The sequence below is a fragment of the Spermophilus citellus genome, assembly GCF_964194105.1.
Source record: "Spermophilus citellus genome assembly, chromosome: 17".
NCBI lineage: Eukaryota > Metazoa > Chordata > Mammalia > Rodentia > Sciuridae > Spermophilus > Spermophilus citellus.
The window spans coordinates 26282090-26305730 of record NC_138199.1 but is presented as its reverse complement, the minus strand read 5'-3'; the positions used below and the strand labels follow the sequence as shown (position 1 = coordinate 26305730).

Here is a 23641-nt window from a genome sequence, read left to right as displayed (position 1 = left end):
GCAATTTCCTGTAAAACTGCTCAGAGAAATGTTTTGGTCTGGTGGAGCTGCTGGTGGCCTGTCCTGGACATGGTGATGGTTCACAGCTGTAAGCATGTGAGGAAATAACACAACTGTGCACTAAGTGGATGAAGTTATCAAATCTAAACTACACATTTCAACTTTTTTTCCCCCAGAGCATCTGTGAAGGAAATATTGAATGTTGTCAGAATCCAAATGGAGTCACTTGTGTAAAACATAACCAAAAATAAATAAATAAGCAAAGACAAAGGAAGAACTCTTACACATGATTCACATGATTGCCTGATAGTTACCATCACAAAACACTCTGCCAGAGTCACTAGCTGAATAGGGGCTGCCACAACCTTATACAAAAAGTACCAGTGCAAGGACATCTGCCCAGAAACTGTTCAACCTTGGACTGACACCACGCTTATTGTTAACCACTGTGGCCAAGGATTATTTGCTTCAAAATATCTGACACAATTCTCATTAAAACTTCCCCTTGCCTCAACTTCTTTGTGTGTAGACAGACAGACAGACAGACTCTGGGGATGGAACCCAAGGGCACTCTACCACTGAGCTATGCTGTTGGCCCTTTTTATTTTTCTTATATTGAGACAAGTTCTTGCTAAGTTGCTCAGGAGGGTGTCAAATTTGTAATCCTCCTGCCTCAGTCTCCCACGTAGCTGGATTACAGGGGTGTACCACGGTGCCCACAGTTTACTATGTCATGCATATTCCCATTGCAAAGCTCTGTTATCCCCCAAATAAATGTCAGTATTCTTTGGAGAATGTAATTTTAAAAATTATTTAGGTTGACACACCTAATTAAGACACCTCAACAGGTCAGAGATTTTCCTTCTCTTCTTTTTTTTTGAATATATATATATATATATATATATATATATATATATATATATATATATATATTTGTTCTAATTAGTTATGACAGTAGAATGCATTTTGACACATCATACATGAATGGAGTAGAACTTCTCATTAGTCTGGTTGTACATGAGTTGCACAGGTCACATAATCATGTGTATACACAGGATAATAATGCCCAATCCATTCTACTCTCATTTCTGTCCCCATTCCCCCACCTCTCCCTTCACTCCCCTCTATCTAGTCTAATTTACCTCTATTCTTCCCAACCCTTCCCTACTCATTTATGAATTAGCATCCACATATCAGAGAAAACATTCAGCCTTTGATTCTTTGGGATTGGCTTGTTTCACTTAGCATACTATTCTCCATTTCCATCCATTTCCCAGCAAATGCCATAATTTCATCCTTCCTGAAGGCTGAGTAGTATTCCATTTGTATATATACCAGTTTCTTTATTCATTCATCTGTTGAAGGGCATCTAGTTGGTTCCATAGTTTAGCTATTGTGAATTGAGCTGCTATAAACATTGATGTGGCTGTGTTACTGTAGTATGCTGATTTTAAATCCTTTGGGTATAAAACTAGTAGTGGGATGACTGGGTCAAATGGTAGTACACTCCAAGTTTTCTAAGGAATCTCCATACTGCTTTCCAGAGTGGTTTCACCAATTTTCAGCCCCACCAACCATGTACAAATGTACCTTTCCCCCACATCCTCACCAACATTTATTTTGTTGCCTGCATTCTTGATGATTGCCATTCTGACAGGAGATGAAATCTTAGAGTAGTTTTGATTTGCATTTCTCTAATTGCTAGAAATGTTGAACATTTTTCATATATTTGTTGATTAACTGTAATTTTTTTCTGTCTGTTCAGTTCCTTTGCCCATTTATTGATTGGTTTATTTGGTTATTTGGTGTTAAGTTTTTTAATTCTTTGTATATCCTCAAGATTAGTGCTGTATCTGAGATGCATGTGGTAAAGAATTTTTCCCATTCTGTAGACTCTCTTTTCAAGTTATAGATTATTTACTTGGCTATGGAGAAGCTTTTTAGTTTAATTCAATCCCATTTATTCATTTTTTATTTTACTTCTTGTGCTTTAGTAGTCTTGTTAAGGAAGACAGTTCCTAAGCCAACATGGTGGAGATTTGGGCCTACTTTTTCTTCTATTAGGTGCAGGGTCTCTATTCTAGTGCCTATTTTTTGATTCACTTTGACTTGATTTTTGTACATGGTAAGAGATAGGAGTTTAATTTCATTTTGCTACATATGGATTTCCAGTGTTCCCAACACCATTTGTTGAATAAGCTATCTTTTCTCCAATGAATGTTTTTGGTGCCCTTGTCTAGTACAAGTTAACTGTATTTATATGGGTTTGTCTCTGTGTCTTCTATTCTGTACCATTGGTTTACATATCTGTTTCAGTGCTAATACCATACTGTTTTTGTTACTATGGCTCTAACATATATACATACAGTAATAATGTCTCTTATTCTACTATATTTCCTGTCCCCACATTCCCTCCCCTCCCCTCCAATCACTTCCCTCTACCTAATCTAAGGTAATTCTATTCTTCCCTAGTGCCCCTGCTTTAGTGTGAATTAGTATCCACATATTAGAAGAAACATTTGGCTTTTGGTTTTGTGGGATTGGCTTATTTTGCTTAGCATGATATTCTCCAACTCCAACCATTTACTGGCAAATGCCATAATTTCACTCTTCTTTAAAGCTGAGTAATATTCCATTGAGTATATATAACATATTTTCTTTATCTATTCATCTATTGAAGGACATTGAGGTTGGTTCCATAGTCTAGCTATTGTGAATTGATTTGCTATAAACATTGATGTGTCTGCTTCACTATAGTATGCTGATTTTAAGTCCTTTGGGTATAAACCAAGAAGCTCTGTCAAATGGTTGTTCCATTCCCAGTTTTCTGAGGAATCTCCATATTGCTTTCCATAGTGATTGCACCAATTTGCAGCCCCGCCAGCAATGCATGAATGTACTTTTTTCACCACATCCTCGCAAACATTTATTGCTGCCTGTATTTTCGATGATTGCCATTCTGACAGGAGTGAGATGAAATCTTAGAGTAGTTTTCATTGTAGAGGTCTTTCACTTCTTTTGTTGGTTTGATTCCCAAATATTTTTGAGGCTATTATGAATAGGGTAGTTTTCCTAATTTCTCTTTCGGTGGATTTATCACTGATGTATAGGAACCATTTGATTTGGGGGTGTTAATTTTATACTACTACTACTTTGCTAAATTTATTTATTAGTTCTAAAATGTTTCTGGTGGGATTTTTTGATCTTCTAAATATAGAATCATGTCATTGGCAAATATTGATAGTTTGAGTTTTTCTGTTTCTATTCATATCCCTTTAATTTCTTTCTTCTAATTGTTCTGGCTAGCATTTCAAGGACAATGTAAGAGGGCATCCTTATCGTGTTCCAGTTCTTAGAGGGAATGCTTTCACTTTTTCTACATTTAGAATGATGCTAGCCTTGGGTTTAGCATAGATAGTTTTTACAATGTTGAAGTATATTTCTACTATCAGTAGTTTTTCTAGTGTTTTGAAAAGGAAAAGGTGCTGTATTTTGTCAAATACTTTCTCTGCATCTATTGAGATGATCATATAATTCTTGTCTTTAAGTCTACTCGTATGATGAATTATGTTTATTGTTTTCTGTATGTTGAACCAACCTTGCATTCCTGGGATAAACCCCATTTGATCATGGTGCACTATCTTTTTAATATGTTTTTTTATTCAATTTGTCAGAATTTTATTGAGAATTTTTGCATCTATGTTCATCAGGGATATTGATCTGAAGTTTTCTTTCCATAATGTGTTTTTGTTTGGTTTGGGTATCAGAGTGATATTAACATCATAGAATGAGTTTAGAAGTTCCCTCCTTTTCTATTTCATGGTATAATTTGAGAAGTATTGGTATGAATTCTTCTTTGAAGTTCTTGTAGAACCCAACTGAGAATCCATCTGGTACTGGGCTTTTCTTAGTTGATAGAATTTTGATAGCATCTTCTATTTCATTACTTGAGATTGATCTGTTCAAATTGTGCATGTCCTCCTGGTTCAGTTTGGGTAGGTTAAATGTCTAGAAATTTGTTGATGTCTTGAATATCTTCTATTTTATTAAAGCATAAACTTTCAAAATAGTTTTTAATTATCTTCTGTATTTCAGTAGTGTCCATTGTGATGTTTTCTTTTTCATCACAAATTTTAGTAGAGTTTTCTCTCTCTTTTCATTAATGTGACTAAGGGTTTATCAGTATTATTTATTTTTCAAAGAACTAACTTTTTGTTTTATCAACTTTTTGAATTTTTCTTTTGTTTCAATTTCATCTCTGATTTTAATTATTTCCTGCTTTATATTGCTTTTAGTGTGGATTTGTTCTTCTTTTTCTAGGGCTTTGAGATGTAATGTTAGGTCTTTTATTCATTGACTTTCTATTGTTGTAAAGAACGAGCTCAAAGCAATGGAATTTCCTCTTAGCACTGCCTTCAAGGTGTCCCAGAGATTTTGATATGCTGTATCACTATTGTCATTTACCTTTAAGTATTTTTTATTTTATCCCTAATTTCTTCTGTTTTCCATTTGTCATTCAATGGCATATTATTTAGATGTTAGAATGACTTCTATTTTTTTATCTATCATGATTTCTTTTTTCTTTTTTCCTTACGGGGATTTTTATTAAGACCCAGTCATGCATACTAAAATTACATATTTTCACCACTTTGACTTAGAAACATGCACTAGAAAAATAAACTTTTGGTCAAAACAAACACTGAATTAGATGAAGCCACCATCATATGTCTCCACACTCAAAGTCAAACTTAATTTCAATTTGAAGCAAGAAATGTGACCAGTGGCAGAAATGGTACCCCAAACTAGTTAGGAAATTAACCCAGGTCTCAACCAATCAGAGTGGTATCAGAGGCATATTCACTAGAGCCCACAACTTACTACCTGACTAAACCTGCTGTCCAATGAGAGTTCTCTTGAAAATCAGTTAAACAGAAAACCAGTAATCACAATCATCTCCATCCACAAGTCACATTGGACCTTCTCATTAAACAAGCCCCTGCTAAGTAGGAATATTTGATGATTTGGGAAGAAAGTTAGGGAGTCCAGGAGGGGACTGGGGAGACCCTGGAAGCTGGGACACCACAGGACCAGGATGCTCATGGCCATCAGCTGTGCAGGGAACATTGACGCATCTCAGTTGGGGCCCAGGTTCAGCAGGCTGTGGACCCTTGGGAGTCTCAGCAGGGGAGCAGGCATGGGGGAAGAGCTTTTCTATTCTTGGGGCCCAACAATCTGGAGTCTCTGCTGACTGTATTGGGGCGTTCACCAGCGTCAGAAATAAGAGAAGATAATGTAAGAAGGAAAAATGGATTTAATCCCAGTTTGGCCAAAATGGAGGAAGAAGCTGATCTGCCTCTGCTGTGCCACAGAAGCACTGCCATCTACAGGAACAAAGCTGGGAGATGCAGATGTGTAGATCCGGGGGGGACCTTGCTAGGCATTGTGGTGAGATCCATCCAGCCCTGAATTCCTTCCCGGGCCAGGGCTTCCATCCTGGGCATGGGACAGTTGCCTGAAGGGAGCTGGAACACTGGCAGAGAATGGCAGGGATTGAGAAAAAAGCAATTTGGAGCTTCTTTGAAATTTTCTGATTTTAATTGGGCCCCAATCACAGCACCCCCTATCCTGTCCATCCTGCAGTCCTGAGGGATGAGGGGCTTCATGTTATCTGTCCTTTTATTGCAGGATTTGTGCTGAGATCCCCTCAAGGCCACCCTGAGCTGAGGGAAAAGAACCAACCTGCAAAGATGTCCACTGGCTCCACCTAATGGAGGACTTGGGAACATCGCTCCAAAGCCTGGGCACAGCCTGCCTTGGGTAGGGTTGGCACCTGGCCATCTTCATTCTGACAATGCCCCCTCTCTGAATAACTTTTTCTGAAGACATCACTGATTGTCCACCAAGTGGTCTGGGCCCATGTCGCCATGATGCACTTGTCCTTTCCTTTGGTCTGACCTGGTCTCTCGTCAGACTGTTAAGAGTCAGTGTCAAAAGATCATTTTTAGGCAAATTTGAGCAACAAACCAGGCTTTGAAGGAGTGGTTCTTAGGTTAAGTTTTACCTAAAGTCCAGAAGCACCTGGGGTCCTCCAGGTGCAGCATAAGGTGGACTTTCAGTAGGGGAGGGGCCCTGGTCAGCATCTGCCCTCCTGCCCAGCCCCATACTCCAGGTTCCATGGATGCAGTCACTGTCCTGTCCAACTTCCCAGGACCCCCTACACCTCATGGGGCTTCACTTCTCTACAGGACTGTGTAGGTGTCCACCATGAAGGTCAATGGGGAAATCTGTGAGGATATGGGGCTCATAGCAGGTGCTCAGACCCGACCCACCTCCCACCTCATTCCACATCCTCCCAACCCTGTGTGCATGGAGAACTTTGCTATCTGAGCCCCCTGTGCTCCCCTCATTCACCCTTAGGGCACAGGCACCTGGGTGCAGTCCCAAAACACAGACCCTTTCTCTAATGGTAGAGGCTCAGAGCTCCTTCATCTCCTCTGCCTCATCCTCCCCCTTCAAAAGTGTGGATCCTGCAGTTCTAGCAGGGAGTCCATCTGTGATCAAGGGCAGGCTCCCAGAGGCCCTAGCTGTGGGGTCAATGAGGTATCAGCACAGTGACCAGGTGACCCTGGCTGCTAATTCACACTCAGGGTCTTTCAGAAAACATTCTATCAGCAATTAAATTCTTTTTTAATTGAGTACAAAACAGCACACATCATTGTGGAAACCTTGGGGAAATGAGGAGCTACCCATGGATTTCATGGAGGCACACCCAAGACTTTAGCCCAGATGCTGACATCTGGGAAGTATGGGAGCAGGGAGCTGGAAACCAGTAGAAGCAGGGAAGCCTTGAGCATTCGGCTGCCGAAGCTGACCCGGAAGGTACTTGCTTCACCTCTGTCCAGGGCTGGATTCTCCCTCACCTCCTCTCCACTCAGCAGGGCTAGGTGTGGGAGTCATCACAGAAGGCTGAGGATATCTGTGGGTCTGGATTTTCCAAAAGACCCAATGCTGCCTCTGCACCTGGGGGAAGGCATATATTTTATCTACCTTTCACTACAACCACTTCTTCCCTGCAGGGCCAGAAGAGCCTCCCAAGTCAGTGTCATTCCTCACACCTCATGGGGCAGATCCTTGGGTTATAGTCCCCATCATTTTGTCCCTTTCATCTATAAACTGAACCCATCATCTCAGGCCTGGTCAGGAGCACAATCTGCAGCCACATTTCCAGCCAAAGACAAAAACTACCTAAGCCCCCACTTCCCTCCAAAGACTCAGGAGACTCCCAGAACCTGCCAGAAGGTCACTCCAGAAGAGACCTCAGAACTCAACCCACAATGTGCATGAGTCCACTGAGTGTGGTCACTGGATTAAAACATCCATAGAGCTTGGTGCAGAGGCCATTCCTGAAATTCCAGCTTCTGGGGAGGGGGTGGGCTGAGGCAGGAGGATTATATGTTTGAGGCCAGCCTGGGCAGAGAATTCAGTGAGTTCTGAGGAGGAGAATGTGGCACGCAACACTTACCTAAGGAGATTAGGACAGGTCCTCCCTGAGACAAGGAAAGAACAGCCCCCAAAGGCACTGAAGAGATGTAAACTGGCCCTTCATTACAGGCCTGCAGGACAGATGAGCCCCCAGGAGGGACTGCTGCCAGGTCCTCTCATGTGGCAGCTCCACCCCAACACTTCTTCCTCAGCTCTGAATACAATGGCTGCCACCACTTGGACTGCAAGCTGTGAGGCCCAGGCAGAGATCCACTGTGGGCAAGGTCACCACAGAGCCCCACAAGCTGAGCTATGGAGGCAGAGCTGTCTCCAACTCTCCAAACCAGTGCACACACTGGCATAAAATTCCAGCCTGGGATGGGATTGTTCATGGCTTAGGCACAGAGCCACTGCAGAACATCCCCAGGGAACCTCCCAGGCACAGAGCACTAGGGGCAGGGCTGCTGCCTCTGCCACCCCTAAAAAGGGACACCCACACAGACCAAGTCTGGAAGGTGGGTCCATCCCTAAAGGCTTATGGGCGGAGCATCCAGTCAAAAAGTTGTGGAATTTTTGTTGGTTTGTTGTTATTCTGGCTGTTGTTCCTGGGGACTAAGTCCAAAGACAATTTGCCACTGAGCTACAACCCAGCCCTTTTCATGTTTTTGAGACGGGATCTCACTAAATTGCCAAGGCAGGCCTCTAAATTGCAATTCTCCTGCCTCAGCCTCCCAACTCCCTGGAATTGCAGGTGTGCTCCACCATGCCCAGCAAAAACGATTATTCTTGAGCCTTAAGCTTCTATGCTCTGTTGAGCTGTGGGCTTGCTTGGAACATTACACCTTCTTGCTTTCCCATTTCTCCCTCTAGAAAGGAAATGGCTGCCTATGCCTGCCCTCCTCCATGGTTTTGGAAGCATACACCTTATGAGATCCTCCAGCCGCACAGCAAGAGTAGTTTGATTCAGGACAAATTGTGCCTGAGCCTCACCCTGCTGTGATGGACATGTTCACCTGAGACTTTGGACTTAGACATACCAAGTTGGGCTTTGGGGACTACTGGAAGGGAACAAATGTATTCTACATGTTCAGGAAGGATGTGTATTTTGGGAGGAACTGCATGGTGATCACCCCCCAAGTTTAATGTTGAAATCTATGGAACATTGGAAAGGGGATTAGGTCAGGAGGGCAGAGGCCCTATGAGTGGCCTTAGTGCTTTCCTAGAAGAGGCCCAAGGAGCACGGGCTTTGCCACATGAGCACGTGAGAGCACAGCCACAGGTGATGTCTGCCAACCAGAAAGTGGCCCTCTCCAGACACCAAGTCTGCCAGTGCCATGACCTTGGACTATGAGCCTGCGGAACTGAGCATGTGCATCAGCTGCGTGTTAGTCTTGCATCACTGCAACATAATGCCTGAGGCAGATAACATTCTAAAGAGAAGAGGCTGATTTAGCTCATTTTGGGAGTTGCAAAATCATGGCACCTGCCTCAGCCCAGTTTTGGTGAGGGCTTCAGGATGATGGTGTCAGGGACCTCAACAGCAGGGGTGGGTTGGAGCAAGCATCACATCTCGAAGAGGGGCAGGCAGGCTCTGGACTCTATAACAACACTCCCTGAGGACCACCCCAGAGTCCCCAGAGAACTACCTTCCTGGGGCTCGCTGCACTGACCCTGGAACTGCCCTAGGATCACCTGGGAACCTTGTTTAGGGCAGCTTGCTTTCAGCTTATTCTTTTATGTCTCCAGATTCCTAAGGCTGTCCACATGTCATCCCTCTCCAGGGCTCTAACTAGTCCTGTAGGCCAGCTCTGCTATTCCGTGCCTGTCACATCTGGCTCCCTGGGGTTGCTTCCCAATAAGCGGCCATGAAAGAGCCTTCTGTCACCCCAGAGATTCCTCACCCCCAATCCCATTCTCACCTTCTTCCTCCTGGCACCCCAGGAGCACCCCTAGCACAAGACCACACTTTGGTGTAACTGGTCTGGCACTTCTGCCAGCAGGCAGGGACTGGACACAGCCCCCGAGTGTGCATCCCAGGGGCTGCTGCTTTCAGCCCAGAACCCTGAAACACAGGTCCAGGCAGCCTCTGGCCTCCAGCCTAGGGTAACCCCTTTGCATTGCCAGGTTCTGGTGAGGCTTCTGAAGCTGTGCCAGCATCCACCCAGCTTGCCCAAAGGCCTGGGCTTCCTGCCTCTAGTGTGTTGGGCCCACAGGGGTCCTGCAGCCACTTGTGGGGCTCAACATCCTCTTTGTTCTAGTAGCACTGCCATTGACTCAGCTCCAAAGATTTTCCCCTTTATTTATTTTAACTTAATTTTTTAAATTAATTCACTTATTAGTACTGAGGATTGAACCCAGGGGCACTTGACCGCTGAGTTACAGAGCTATTTTTATTTTATTTTGAGACAGGGTCTTGAAGTTGCCCAGGCTACCTTCAAACATGTGATCCTCCTGCCTCAGCCATCTAAGGCGTGGGGATTACAGGTCTGTGCCACCTTTCTGTTTTTAAAGAATCCTCAGCATCTTCTCCTGACTTCTAGCTAAAAGTTCTATCAAAAACGAAGGCCTCTTAAAATTCTCTTATTTTCCTTTTCAAATTACATTAACTAAATATTAGTAAAGATAAACCCACAACTTGCCTCGGCGTCACTGACCTGGACTGCAAGGTTTCCTTTTTGAACTGTTGGCTGCATGCAAGAGGTTTCTTTATTGAACCATTGCTGGTGTGCATGAGGTTTCCTTGTGAATCTACCCCCTTCCCTCCCCTCGGGAGGCAGAAGGGCTGTCTTGGGCACTGTGAAGGCTTCACAACAAGGCTGGGGTGCAAAAGGTCTGGTGCCCCCAGCAAGAGATGAAGACACCGCAGCTGATAGCTCCCTTCCCAGGGCTTTGGACTCAGCAGTGTGCTAGCTTGAGCACCTCTTCCTCCTGGCCATTGCCTCTGATCCCAGCCACCAGAAAGGATGGATCCACCAGGAGGATCTCAAGTTCTGGCCAACCTGTGCAACTTAAGGAGACCCTGTCTCGAAATAAAAAGAGCTGGGGATGCAACTTAGTTGTAAGGGCACCCCTCTAGGTGGATGCTCTCCATGCCTCATGGTACACCCAGCCAGCCTATTTCCATCCAGTGGGCGGTTCACGGCGTTTGAGAATAACCAGCCCCCACTGCCTGGTGAGGGAGACTGCAGGAGCGAGGAAGGGGAACAGGGACCGTCCCTCCAGGAGGCACTGGCGGTTGCTAGGATATCATTGGCAGTGACCCCAGTAAGTGTCCCCAAGGGAGACATCTTTGCTCACGTGGAGGTTCAGAAACTTGAAAGGGGGAGAGGGCAATGCCTATGAGGACAGCCTCCCCGCCAGTGTTCACTAAGTCGCACTGTCCTTCAAAGAGAGAGTGAGACCATGTCGGGGTTGGAAGGGCAGGTAGGATGAGTGTGAAGGTGTGAGAAGCAGAAAGTCTGGTGGTCTGCTTTCAGAATCTAGCATTTGTCTAGCCTCCTGTAAGAACAAATGGCACCCACTATAGCCTTTCCCTTTTTCTGTCTCAGTTTTTAAATTAGTCAACTTCTGACTCCAGTGCCCACATCAGCACAGGACTGACTTGAACATGCCTTCCCCAGAATAGGGGGACCACCGTGACATTTCCACAGAGGAACAACCGGGTCCACAGCACCCCCAGCTGAGCTGAGCAGTGAAAGTTCCTGAAGGATCTCAGTTCCCCAGGCCAGTGTCCACAGTGACAATCCTGAATGGCACTGACCCTGAGTCCTTGTTGGGAGCCTGCCCACTCTCCTTCCACTGCACTCCCACAGTGCTCTCTGCTCCTGGTAGGTAGTAGCTAGCAAGAGGCAGGGAAATGCACCATAAGGCCACAAAGTATTTTTTAAATGACTTTAGAGTCCTTCCATAAACTATTTTTAAGAAATCAAGTAGTGGCAGTTAATCTATAAGAAAAAAAAATCAAGGGAGCTATTTGTAAAGCACAACAAGAGAAAAAGGATTAATGGGATTAACTCTTGGCAGGGTCCACTGAGGTTGATATGAAGTTAGGAATTATGGCTGTCAGTGTCTCCAGTTGTCTGCACAGGGACACTAAGGTAACTTCTGACCAGCTACTGACCCCAGTGCCCACATTAACATGGGACTGACTTCTAGATGAAGCCCCCCTAAACAGGATGGCCACCATGACCCTTCCACAGAGGACCAAATAAGGTCAAAAACTCCACCACCTGATATGAAGGAGGAGTTGAACACATAACTGACAGGGTTCAGGTGGTCCTCAACTCACCTAGTAAACATCAAGCGGTAAGAAATTTGGGGACAGTGTTGTCTCCTTTGTTGTTCCTGCTTGGAGACCGCCCACTCTTCCTCTTCCTGCTTAAGGCTCACTTTGCTTTTCCTTTATTTTCACCTCACCTTCACTTAAAATAAAGTTCTCTTGCATGACTTTTGGTGCCTGACTTTAAATTTTCTTTTGTCAGAACACAAGAACTGAGGTTTGGAACTAAGAACTTTTCAGATCTTCATGGCCATGGTGGTTTAGAAGATTCATGCTTATGTGTATGTGGAGTGTGGAGGTTGTGTTTTAGACTCTCCCAAACCAGTGCTGCTGTGATGTGCTGTGCAGTGACGGGCTCTTCTGCAAAGTTTCCTCCTCCCAGCGTCCCACCCAAGATGGAGGGTGAGCTCACTCTACCCTTCCTTGAGGACTCTATCCTCCCTGGAATTAGAGGACAAAGAGCAGGCACCCACACTCACATTGGAACTCTTGCTGTTGATAACCCTCTTGGAGATCTTTTTGGCAAAGGAAGTAAGTGGGGAGTCAGCACAAGGGGCTCATTGTATAGAATTATTCTCTTAATCTCGTGTTCCCACAATTCTCATCTATGTGTCCCCTTAAATATTAATATTATGATTTTCCATTATTCTTGAAGTGATGGTCAGTACAGTTAGAAAAGAATCAAGGAAACTAAATGCTTGAAAAGAATATGCACACTTACCAATATTTATATTAGCTCTCACTGTATATCTCCAATACCCAAGATATTTTACTGAAAATTTTTCTTTAGAAATCACATAGAATTTAGTAAAATCCATTGCAAAATTGTCATACAAAGCTATCAATAACTTCTCTATGTATACATATTACCTGTCAAAAACACAAAAATGATCCCCTCCAAAACTGTCAAATGTCTAGAAGTAAAAATAGAAAGTAATATACAAGGAAAAAGTTAAAAGTATATAAAATTCCACTAAGAAAACTTGAATAAATTGAAATACATTATTTATTTATAGTATATTAGATGACCGGAGAAATAGCCCTCTCTCTCTCTCTCTCTCTCTCTCTCTCTCTCTCTCTCTCTCTCTCTCTCTCTCTCTTGGAAAATGAAATGAAGTTAATATTGGCATTGTTAGGAAGGTTTCTTTTGAAAGGTGGGTTTTTTTGAAAGGTGGTGTTACCTCAACAATCAAATGGAGAATAATAAAATATTGCAGAAAAATGACATTAAATGAAAAAGGCAAAATACAAATTATATACACACACATATACACATACAGACACACAGAAGTGTTGCTCAGGTAACTGAGAAGCAGGTGACATCATAAATCAAGATATGGGATAACATACAAATAAAGGACTTAGGTGGAACATAAAGAGCTCAAGATTGTGTGTGCTGAGATTGAAGTGCCCACCAAGGAGAGATGTCCACTAGGTAGTTAAGAATGGCTGAAAGCTCTAGAGATTGGTCTTGGCTTCAGATGGAGATGTCGGGGTCAGAAAAACATATAAGAGGATGCCAAGGATGGGTCTGAGTGTCAGCAATTACAGGAAACAATGAAGGAAACAAACAGACAAAGGATGAAAACCTAGTCCATTCCATAGTGTTGCTAAGAGTTTAAGAAAAATAACTGGGTACAATACTTGGGAGGCTGAGACAGGAGGATGGCAAATTTGAGGCTAGCCTCAGCAACCTAGAGAAACCATACTCAAAATTAAAAATACAAAAGACTAGGGATCTAGGTCAGTGGTAAAGCACTCCATTAACAAAAAGAAGGGAGGAAAGAAAGGAAGGAGGAATGGATGCAGGGAGGGAAGGAAGAAAGAAGAAAGAAAAAAGAAATGACGTTCATTTTTTTCAGAAATGGGAGAAGAATGAGAAGAAATGGAAATCAGAAGGCCTGTGATTTTACACAGTTTCAACAACTAGCCCTCTTTGTGATGTGAGATGTTGAAGTTCAGTTTGAGCCTCTAAAACAACAAAACTATCTTTTCTATTCCCATTGAAGTGTCATGAAAGTAGGGGAAAAACATAAAATACATTCTCAAAGTTCAAAATACCAAACAGAAGAGAGGTGTTCTTACAAACTAAACTTTTTAACCAACCTCCAGTTACTCTTCCTATTACTGGGGACAAATAATAAAATTTCATATTAGGTAATCACCAGGATAAGAACAAAATGAAACATTATAGCAAAAGTGTTAGAAATATCCACTTTAAAAAAGGAAAGATCCATTTAAGGTTAGATCAAGTCAGAAAATGAAAATAAATTGGGATGGTGGGGGGAAGAAGGCTTGAAGATAAAACAATGTGAAAATGTCTGCAGGAGAAAATGTCCATAAGAGACATTGGGGGAGATTGATAGGTTGACATGTTTTGACCTTATTTAGTATTAACCTAAGATTATAGAGCACTACTTAAAAATGACACTAGAGACAAAGCAGAGTTCTGGATAAAATAAGATCCTGGGATAATAACTTAAGGATATAAGGCATGGACATCACATCAAAAAGTAATTCTTTTTTTAAATTTTTTTATTTTTTTATTTGTTTTAATTAGTTACACATGACAGTACAATGACCTTGACATATCATACATTTGAATCACATGGGTTGCAGGTTGCAGAATCACATTGGTCATGCATTCACATATATACACACAGTAATAATAATGTCTGTTTCATTCTACTATCAACAGTAATTCTTACACCTGGCTTTCCCAGGATCACTTGGGAAAGACAAAGAAAGGCAAAATCAGATCACCAAGACCCCCTTCCCTAGGTGAACTACTCAGCTAAGCTTCCTCTCTTTTACATATTGAACCACTGTGTAGTGAGTGTGCTACATCAACAAAGGTTCCCAAGGTGAGGGGAAAACTCTGGAATAATATTCCAATATTAATATCCATATATTCACTGAAAAAAATGATATGAAAATCACAAGTGTTTCCATCAAACACAGAAGGACTTTTTCTTCTTACAAAGGACTCTTCTTAGGGCTCCCTTCATGTCTCTGTTCCTCAGGCTGTAGATGAAGGGGTTCAGCATGGGAGTCACCACCGTGTACATCAGAGCCATGATGGTCTCTTTCACAGTAGAATTATTAGCTGATGGACATAAATAGAGGCCAATAATTGTCCCAAAGTGTCGCGACCCCCTTGCCCGCAAGGAAGACGCAACACCGGGAATCTTCTTACAGCTGTTTATTCAGGCTCTGCAGAGTTCTTCCTCCCCCGGAAGCCCCTCCCAGCCTTAATAAAGTATCCGAACACCCAATGTGAAGCTGCCACGTGGAGCTTTCTCATAGGGTGTCAAAGAACCAAGTGCCAACTCTCCCAAAGAAGGAGTTGTTTGTCACAGACCACAACGAGGCCGGCGCCATCTTGTAATGGTGACCGGTCTGAAGAAACGGCTCACCACAGTTCCCCCTTTTGTTTTCTAAAAACAACACAGGCGAGAGTAGAGGTCCTATCCCACTGTGCAGAAGTGGCTGCATAGTATGGCTCAGCACATACTTATATATTTCTTGCAGATAGAATGGAAAGTTACCAGTAGGCGGGAGCAAGGGCGGGGGGAGACAGAAAGTTCTTGTTAACTCATACCAAGCCTTCAACCAGGAACCTTATCGGACCCAAGCAGGTCAAGACGTTCCCACATGACCGTTATAGGCTGAATAATATGAAAACAGACACCACAAGTCCTTCAAGGCCTGGTGAGCTGCCTCAAGGCCTTGTGAGCTGGCCTCTTTGACGTGCACAACAAGAAACCAGGGCTGGATCCAAGCCCTGGGGGCCGGGGGGAGTCCGTGCCAGAAGTTCCCCCTCTTTTGTTTGTGGCACGTCAAAGGGAATCAAGTAGCCCCTGTCTTAGGTCGTTCACTGCCCTTACAGTGCTTACCCGTCTCTGGGGAGGCCCCATTCCCCTGTCTTAGGTTGCAGTGCAAGCGTGAAAGTTGCCCGTCTCTGGGTACTACAAGATCAGCTCGTTGTTGCCAAGGCGTTTAGTGGTATCTATTCAGCCAGTCATTATTAGGTCTTTAATTGGTTCCGGTTCAACAGGGCATAGAGTCAGAGGAGAGGAATAATAAAAATAAGGAAGAAAAGGGGGCAAAAGGAGAAAGGCATGAAGCAGGAATCATTGTAGAAAAATCATCTTCGAATTGGTCGGAGACAAACTTCAGTAAGATCATCTTTGGTTTGTAGGCGTTGATAATGGACCTGTATTGGCTTAGAAGTCAGAATGTTAATTTGGTCTTTAATAAATTGTGTCATTCTCTTGACAAGGCAGGGGCCTACAGCAGCTACAAGAAGGAGACCGAAAAGCGGTCCCATTACAGTGGACATCAAAGGAGTCAGCCATGGGGTATTTTTAAACCATTGTTCAAACCATCCTTGTTGTGCTTCAAACTCCTTTTGTCTTTTAGCCAATCTTTCCGTGACCTTTTCTATAGTTTTAGGATTACCCCAGTGTGATCTGCATAAGCATAACACTGTTCCTATAAAGCTATACATAGTTCTCCTTCCCTTACGAACAATAAATCTAGTCCCCTCCTATTTTGTAACACAACTTTTGAGAGGGAGGTGAGGGACTTTTCCAAGGCGGTAATTGATTTGGCCATGGCTGTTAAATCCTCATTCATAGCCATTTGTAGATTTAGTAATTGACCTCCCTGGACATAGGTGGCTGTCCCTGTTCCTATTCCGGTTGCTATTCTGCCTATGCCCAGTAGGAGGGCAATAGTCATAGTTATGGGTTCTCTGGGGAGCCGAGTATGTCCCTCAAGGTGTCCCAGGGTGTAGTCTGACCCATGATAAGATATCCTCGGCCATAGTTGTACCAACACACAGAAATCAGTAGTTGTATTTAAGACTGCCATGGAAACACAGGGAGTTAACCCAGTATTGCAAGCAAAATAGGACCCTTTGGGACCCCACAAATAATCAGATTGAGATTGATTTATTGGTCGGGTGATGTTGCAGAAATGTTGGCGTGAAAGCGGCACCTTTCCCAAGCAAACCCCTTGCCCCATGACCTCCGTGATAGTCAACTTATAGCTGGGCAGAGAATAACATTTAGGATCTGCAGTGGTATTAGAGGATAAATTAGACAGTATCGTTACCCCCTCATAATAGGGCGGCCTGGAGGTCAAGCATAGCCAGCAATCTTGGGTCCTGTTAGGATTAGTGGCATTGAGAGCGAAGAAGGCTCCTTGGACCAAATTAAGAAGGCGATCTCCAGTTCCAGGGTATATGGGCTCAGGGGCATAATCAAAGGTTTGATAGCCCATAGTTTTTGTTTGACCGCTGGGGGAAGGTTTTACTGTTGGGGCTATGGGCTGCTTGGGTCCAGATGGGGCCTTTTGGTCTCCGAGCACCTGATTAGGTCCTATTAGACTTCCAGTAGGCTGTTCTGTGGTCAATTTGAGCCGAAAAAGCAGGCCAGGATTGTACTGTCCGGGGGTGTAAATACTCAGCCCCCAGAGATATCCTTAAGTCCAATCTGGTTGTTGTCTTCCATTGGAAGTAAACTGAATAGTAATATTTGTTTGCCAGAAATGGGCATAGTCATTCCTAGGTGAATTCTTAAGTCAATACCCATTACTAGAGGTTTCACATCCCCAGGAGGCACAATAATAGGCCTTAGGTCCCTGGCAGCATCTATATATTTTCCCCTCCTTTATTTTTTGTAGATAAATTTTTAAATGTTGATGGGCTCGTTCCACAATAGCTTGTCCCTGGGGGTTATAAGGAATACCTGTTTTGTGTTCAATCTCCCATTGGGTGCAGAACCGTTGAATTGTTTGGCTTATATATGTGGGTCCATTGTCTGTTTTGAGACAACGTGGACTGCCCATGCAAGAGAAAGCTTTTAAGAGATGTCCAATAACATCTTTGGCCTTTTCTCCAGTGTGTAATGTAACAAAGATATAGCCAAAGTATGTATCAATAGAAACATGTACAAAAGACAGCTTACCAAAACTAGGGAAGTGGGTAACATCAGTTTGTCAGATATCATTGGGGTGTAAGCCTCTAGGATTAACACCCAAACTGGGGAAATGAAGAAATGGAGCACATACTGGGCACAGGGAGACAATTTGTAAAGCTTGATCACGCGAGCATCCTGTGCGGAAGCGTAAAGATTGTGAATTTAGATGGAATTTAGCATGGAGTTGTGAGGCCTCATCATACTTGGTTATAGTGTATACTAGGCCCATATTATGAGTGGCAGCATCTGCTTTAGCATTACCTTCCGCCAGAGGCCCAGGAAGCTCCGAGTGTCCTCGGATATGTCCAATGAATAAAGGATCTCGTCTAGCCCAAACAAGGAGCTGAACCGTTTGTAATTGTTCCATGATAGTGGATTGCCTGCCAATATAAGGGGCTGTTTTAATAACTGAGGCTAACTTAGCAACATAGAGACTATCAGTATACACATTAAGTGGGATGGAATTGTATAGTTTAAGGGCCATAATTAGAGCCTCAACTTCTGATCTTTGGGCAGACAGTTTAGGAACAGGGTGTCAAATTACTTGAGATCCATCAAAAACAACAGCAAACCCCCCTTTTTGCTCCGTCTGTATAAACAGTTTGAGCTCCCGAAATAGGCTCTCTTTTAATAATTTTAGGAAAAATGATAGGACATCTCTTAAGGCCTTCTAGAAGTTTATGTCGGGGAAAGTGATTATCAATTTTACCTTTGAAAGTACAAAGAAAAAGACACCAAAGATCATGTTTTTGTTGTAATTTTAAAATCATATCTTGGGTATAAGGTTGAATGAGAATGTCAAGAGTCTTTTTAAATAGTGCATCACCCAAATATTTGGCTTTCCAGAGCAGATTTATCACCAGTTCATAAAAGGGAGTTATCACCCGAGAGTTAGAAGCAGGTAAATGGACCCAATAGATGGGACTAGTCTGTCAAAACACTCCAGTAGGAGTTAATTTTGATGGCAGGATTATAAATGATAGGGGTATAGAATAATCTATCTGGGTAACCTGCATCTCTTGTAAGGCTGTTTCTATTAACCTGAGTGCCTTCAAGGCTTTTGGAGTAGGTTTTCGCAGGGAGGTGGGTGAGGGGCCTCCTCTCAAAAGGTCATACAGGGGTTTAAGTTAGTAGTTTAATATACTTAATGTTTAATCAACAATGTGAATTTATTTACCAAAATTAATCCCTATCTTAAACAGTAAGAATTGTTAGGCAACAAGGATCTTTCTGTAAAGAAATAAACTCACATTCCAATAGGTGTTTGTCATGTCAAAATATGGACAAAATTTTAGCTCACATTAGTATGGTTAAATTAGGAAAATAAACTGAAATATCTTTAAGTTAATTATAGTCAGTTTAGTATATGAAATTTTTTCTCTCTTTTTTGTTTAGATAACAATATAAAAATCTTTTTACTTAGGGAAATGAATAGAAAGACCTTATTTTACCCAAAGATGATTTCTTTCTTCTTCTTAGGATCCATGTGTGCTTTGTCTTTGTTGGAACATCTTGTTCTTTAAAAAAAATACACTTTGGAACAATTTCTGAAAACCTTAGGATCCATAAACAAATTATTATACTTTGATAAGAAATATCAATGAAAATATAGTTAAAACCCTTAGATATTTTGTAGAAATAATTATAATAATTTATCATCTTATGAGTTTAAACAGTAACTTTGAGAAGGAGAAACTACGTGATTGCATTTTCACTTAAAAGCAAATTTACAGTAAACACATTTATCTCAAATATCTGTAACTGAAAAGGCAGAGTATCTGATAAATGTAAATATAAAACATAAATTATGGGTTTTCTGTTGAAGAAAAACAATTAGGCAAATATATATTAATTAATCAATTAGGCATGTGCTAATTAATTTATAGATTAACAAATATAGGTTATTTAAATATCTAAAAAATATATATTAAGAATAAGAACTTAACTTATAATTGTATTAACTTTATGTAACCACGTGGTCTTAAAATATTTGGATCCATGTTAATTTATTTTTAACTAGGAGTGCACTCTTCTATGTGACGTCACTTGATGTACTGAAATAAGATCCTTGAGTATACATTTTTATTTTTATAGTTAGCAATTAGAATAAGGATTTTTTGGTCATCACAGGAACCTTGCCGGCTTGTTCCTGTGGCAAGCAAATGCATCCTCATAACTTCCAAAATTAAAAGTAAAATATAAAGAAGCATATTTGATATCTCTCATCAATAGAACATTATTTAGTAACACAACTACAGAGAAAAGTCAGGTTATTTAACTTGGAACTAGCTTAAATTTAGGACTGTAACATAGAAAGCTGTGGAATTAAATTTTGTCTGAAAAAGATATCTTTTGTTAGCATTGATAGGCAGGCATGTTTCAAAAATATAGGCTCTGAGTAGCTCCGGTAGAAATCTGAAACACAGCAAAACAGGTCAGTGGCTGGAAGGCGGGACTAGAAGTCCTGTCTGAGTGACTGTGGAAGAACCAATCGGCAGCCCCCAAAAGTGTGGGAGGTGGGACCAGGAAGCCGCTCTTCTGGCTAGGCACCCCATGGTTACCATGGTGATGCAAGCAACATGGAGTCCGCTGCTCATTTTGGAGGCAAAAGTTCCCCAAGGTTTCCTAGCCGATTGCATTTTGTTTGATTTTGTCTGCATTTTTCCCCGCCTGGCCAAGATCTTACTGCGGTAGCAGCTTGTTCTGTCTCTGGACCGCCCCGTACACTCTGGCTTCCGGGGCCCGGGGTGGGCCCCTGTTCCCGTTTCCCGGCTGCAGTGGGCGTCCCTGAGCATCAAACTTGGAATTACGCTCGCTGCTGTAGCTATCTGAGCATAGACCCCAGGACCATAATTAATTTGCTGATTTATGATAGCATATTGTCCTGAGCCTGTTAAAATTTCAAGGTTACACTGTGGGAAGCCGGCGTCCTGATTGACTCAGGCTAGCTCACGACACCTCTCTTGATTTTCACTTGTCCACAACAACAACAACAACAACAACAAAAAAAATCCCTCCGGACAATACAGCCCTGCAAAGTTGTTGCCAGTCACTAGGTGTCAGCTGATTGGCAGAGAAAAACTCGAAGAGAGTCAATGTAAAGGGGGCATGGGGTCTGTAATTAGTAATTGCCTCCTTTAGTTGTTTAATGTCCTTAAAGGCTAAAGAAACATACACTCTGGCCGGCTGTCCATCGGCATCCAGGTTTTCAATTACTGGAAAAGTTTGGGATATCTTAGGCTGCCACTGAACACCCCCCCTGCCTTCTGGGGTTGTCCTCGTTCCAATCGGGGTTATAAGGAGGGAGCGCAACAGGGATCGGGGCCGTAGATGCTTTAAATCTTGACTTCTTCATTCGACCCTCCAGTTCCTCTATCTCCCTTTCCAGTTCCTCCTCCTGCCAGCTGTTACCATGGAGCCCAGTTAGTAACTCCCTTATCTTAGAAATGTACTCAGCACTGTGAAGCCCAGCTCAAGGCCAGAGGCCTTGTTACATATTTGTGTGAAAAACTAGTAAGGGAGTGTCTAGCGCCTGGAGTGCTGATCTTTTCAGACAGTAGCCAAATAAAACAGGACACAGCAACAAAAGAAACACAGAAAACAAAAGTGAAAGTACACAGTGCAGCTGCAATAAAATATGAGGCTCTCTCTTTCTTAGTAGAGGAGCTGATTCCGCTTTGGTCGCGGGTCCCACTAACCGGGACTATCAGGTCCCGCCCACCGGGACTATCGGGTCCCACTCACCGGGACTGTGGGGTCCCACTTACCGGGACTGTTCAGTGCACCACCTCTGACGACTTGCAAGTTTTGATTTTCCCGGGTCTCGGCACCACTTGTCGCGACCCCCTTGCCCGCAAGGAAGACGCAACACCGGGAATCTTCTTACAGCTGTTTATTCAGGCTCTGCAGAGTTCTTCCTCCCCCGGAAGCCCCTCCCAGCCTTAATAAAGTATCCGAACACCCAATGTGAAGCTGCCACGTGGAGCTTTCTCATAGGGTGTCAAAGAACCAAGTGCCAACTCTCCCAAAGAAGGAGTTGTTTGTCACAGACCACAACGAGGCCGGCGCCATCTTGTAATGGTGACCGGTCTGAAGAAACGGCTCACCACACCAAAGAACAGCGACACCACGGAAATGTGGGAGCCACACGTGGAGAAGGCCTTGTGAATACCACGGGAAGAAGGGACCTTGAGGATGGAGGAGAAAATTCGTGCATAGGACACAATAATGAGTAGGAATGGGAAGACAACAACGGGTCCTCCTATGATAAATATCACCAGCTCATTGACATGGGTGTCAGAGCAGGCCAGCTTCAGCACAGCAGACAAGTCACAGAAAAAGTGGGGGATCACGTTGTCCACACAAAAAGACAGTCTTGCCATGAGCAGGGTGTGCAACAGGGCATGGAGCATGGTTAGCACCCAGGACAACACCACCAGGGAGAGACAGAGCTTGGGGCTCATGATGGTGGTGTAGTGCAGGGGGAAGCAGATGGCCACATAGCGGTCATAGGCCATGGCCACTAGAAGGAAGCTCTCCAGGTCTCCAAAAAACAGGAAGAAGTACATTTGAGTCAGGCAGCCTGCATAGGGGATGGAGGGAACTTGACTCTGCATGTTCTGCAACAGTTTGGGAATGGTGACAGAGGAAAAGCAGAGATCAGAGAAGGACAAGTTGCTGAGAAACAAATACATGGGTGTGTGCAGATGGGAGTCCAGGCGAATGAGGGTGATGATGATGAGGTTCCCCAGGACGGTGGTAAGATACATGAAAAGGAACAGGGCATAGAAGAGGTTCTGGTGCTCTGGCTGGATGGGCAGGCCCAGGAGGAGGAACTCTGAGATGATAGATTGGTTCCTTCCTGTCATGCTCTGTCTCCAGTCTCTTACAGAGAAAACAATAGAGTCCTTTAAAAATTCAAATAAAAATACATATTTTTAAGATACATGACCTGTTAGAGGGTCTATCAAAAATATTTATTTCAAGAGCATGGGAGGATTAGATTAATTCTAGATAGGGAAGAGGAGTGGGAAGGAAAGGGCCCGGGGGCAGGAGATTAGCAAGGATGGTGGAATGTGATGGACATCATTATACAAAGTACATGTATGAAGACTTGAATTGGGTGCCAACATACTTTATATACAAGCAGACATATGAAAAACTGTGGTATATATGTGTATTAAGAATTGTAATGCAAAAAACCTCAAAGTACATGTATAAAGGCATAAATTGGCATGAACATACTTTATATACTCAGATATGAAAAATTGTGCTCTATATGTGTAATAAGAATTGTAATGCATTGCACTGTTGTCATGTATTTAAAAATTATAATAATAAAATCAATAAAAAACAAGCCATAAAATATTTATTTTACTCTTTATAATAATTATGATCTTATATCACAAATGTGTATAATTAGAATCTTAAAAATAAGACATATTTTCTTCACATCTTTTTTAAAATTTTTTTTAGCTGTAAGTGGATAGAAGCCTTTATTATTTGTTTATTTTTATGTGGTGGGGAGGATCAAATCCAGTGTAAGTGCTCTGCTGCCTAGCTATAGCCCCAGCCCAACTTCTTTTTAACATGGTACAATATTGTATCCTTTTATAAACATTCCTATTTATTTGTTTCTGAGACACAGAATGTATTGATTTTTTTTTCTTTTCTGACAGGCCAGTCACCCTCAGTGATTATAAATGGGTCCTGCTTTTTCAGTTTCTGACATGGTCATGCTCTTTAGGAATTTTTCTAAACTTTGCAGCCTTCTAATTCAACATATACTCCCAAGAAAAACTCATGCACTTCAAAGTTTCAAATATCATTTAAAACTCAGATGTTGACCTCTTTCTATCTTACAGAACCCTATTTTAAGACTTAATGATTATCTTCC

At 42.6% G+C, this 23641-nt stretch overlaps 1 protein-coding gene across 1 annotated transcript; it reads right to left on the bottom strand.

Moving 5' to 3' along the window:
* Window positions 1-14712: 14712 nt before the first annotated feature.
* Window positions 14713-22613, bottom strand: LOC308635649 (olfactory receptor 1468; the record flags this gene model as incomplete). Its single annotated transcript, XM_081270205.1, has 2 exons — window positions 14713-14898; window positions 21855-22613. The coding sequence occupies 2 exons, from the start codon at window positions 22611-22613 to the stop codon at window positions 14713-14715; spliced, it is 945 nt and encodes a 314-aa protein (XP_081126331.1).
* Window positions 22614-23641: the final 1028 nt, after the last annotated feature.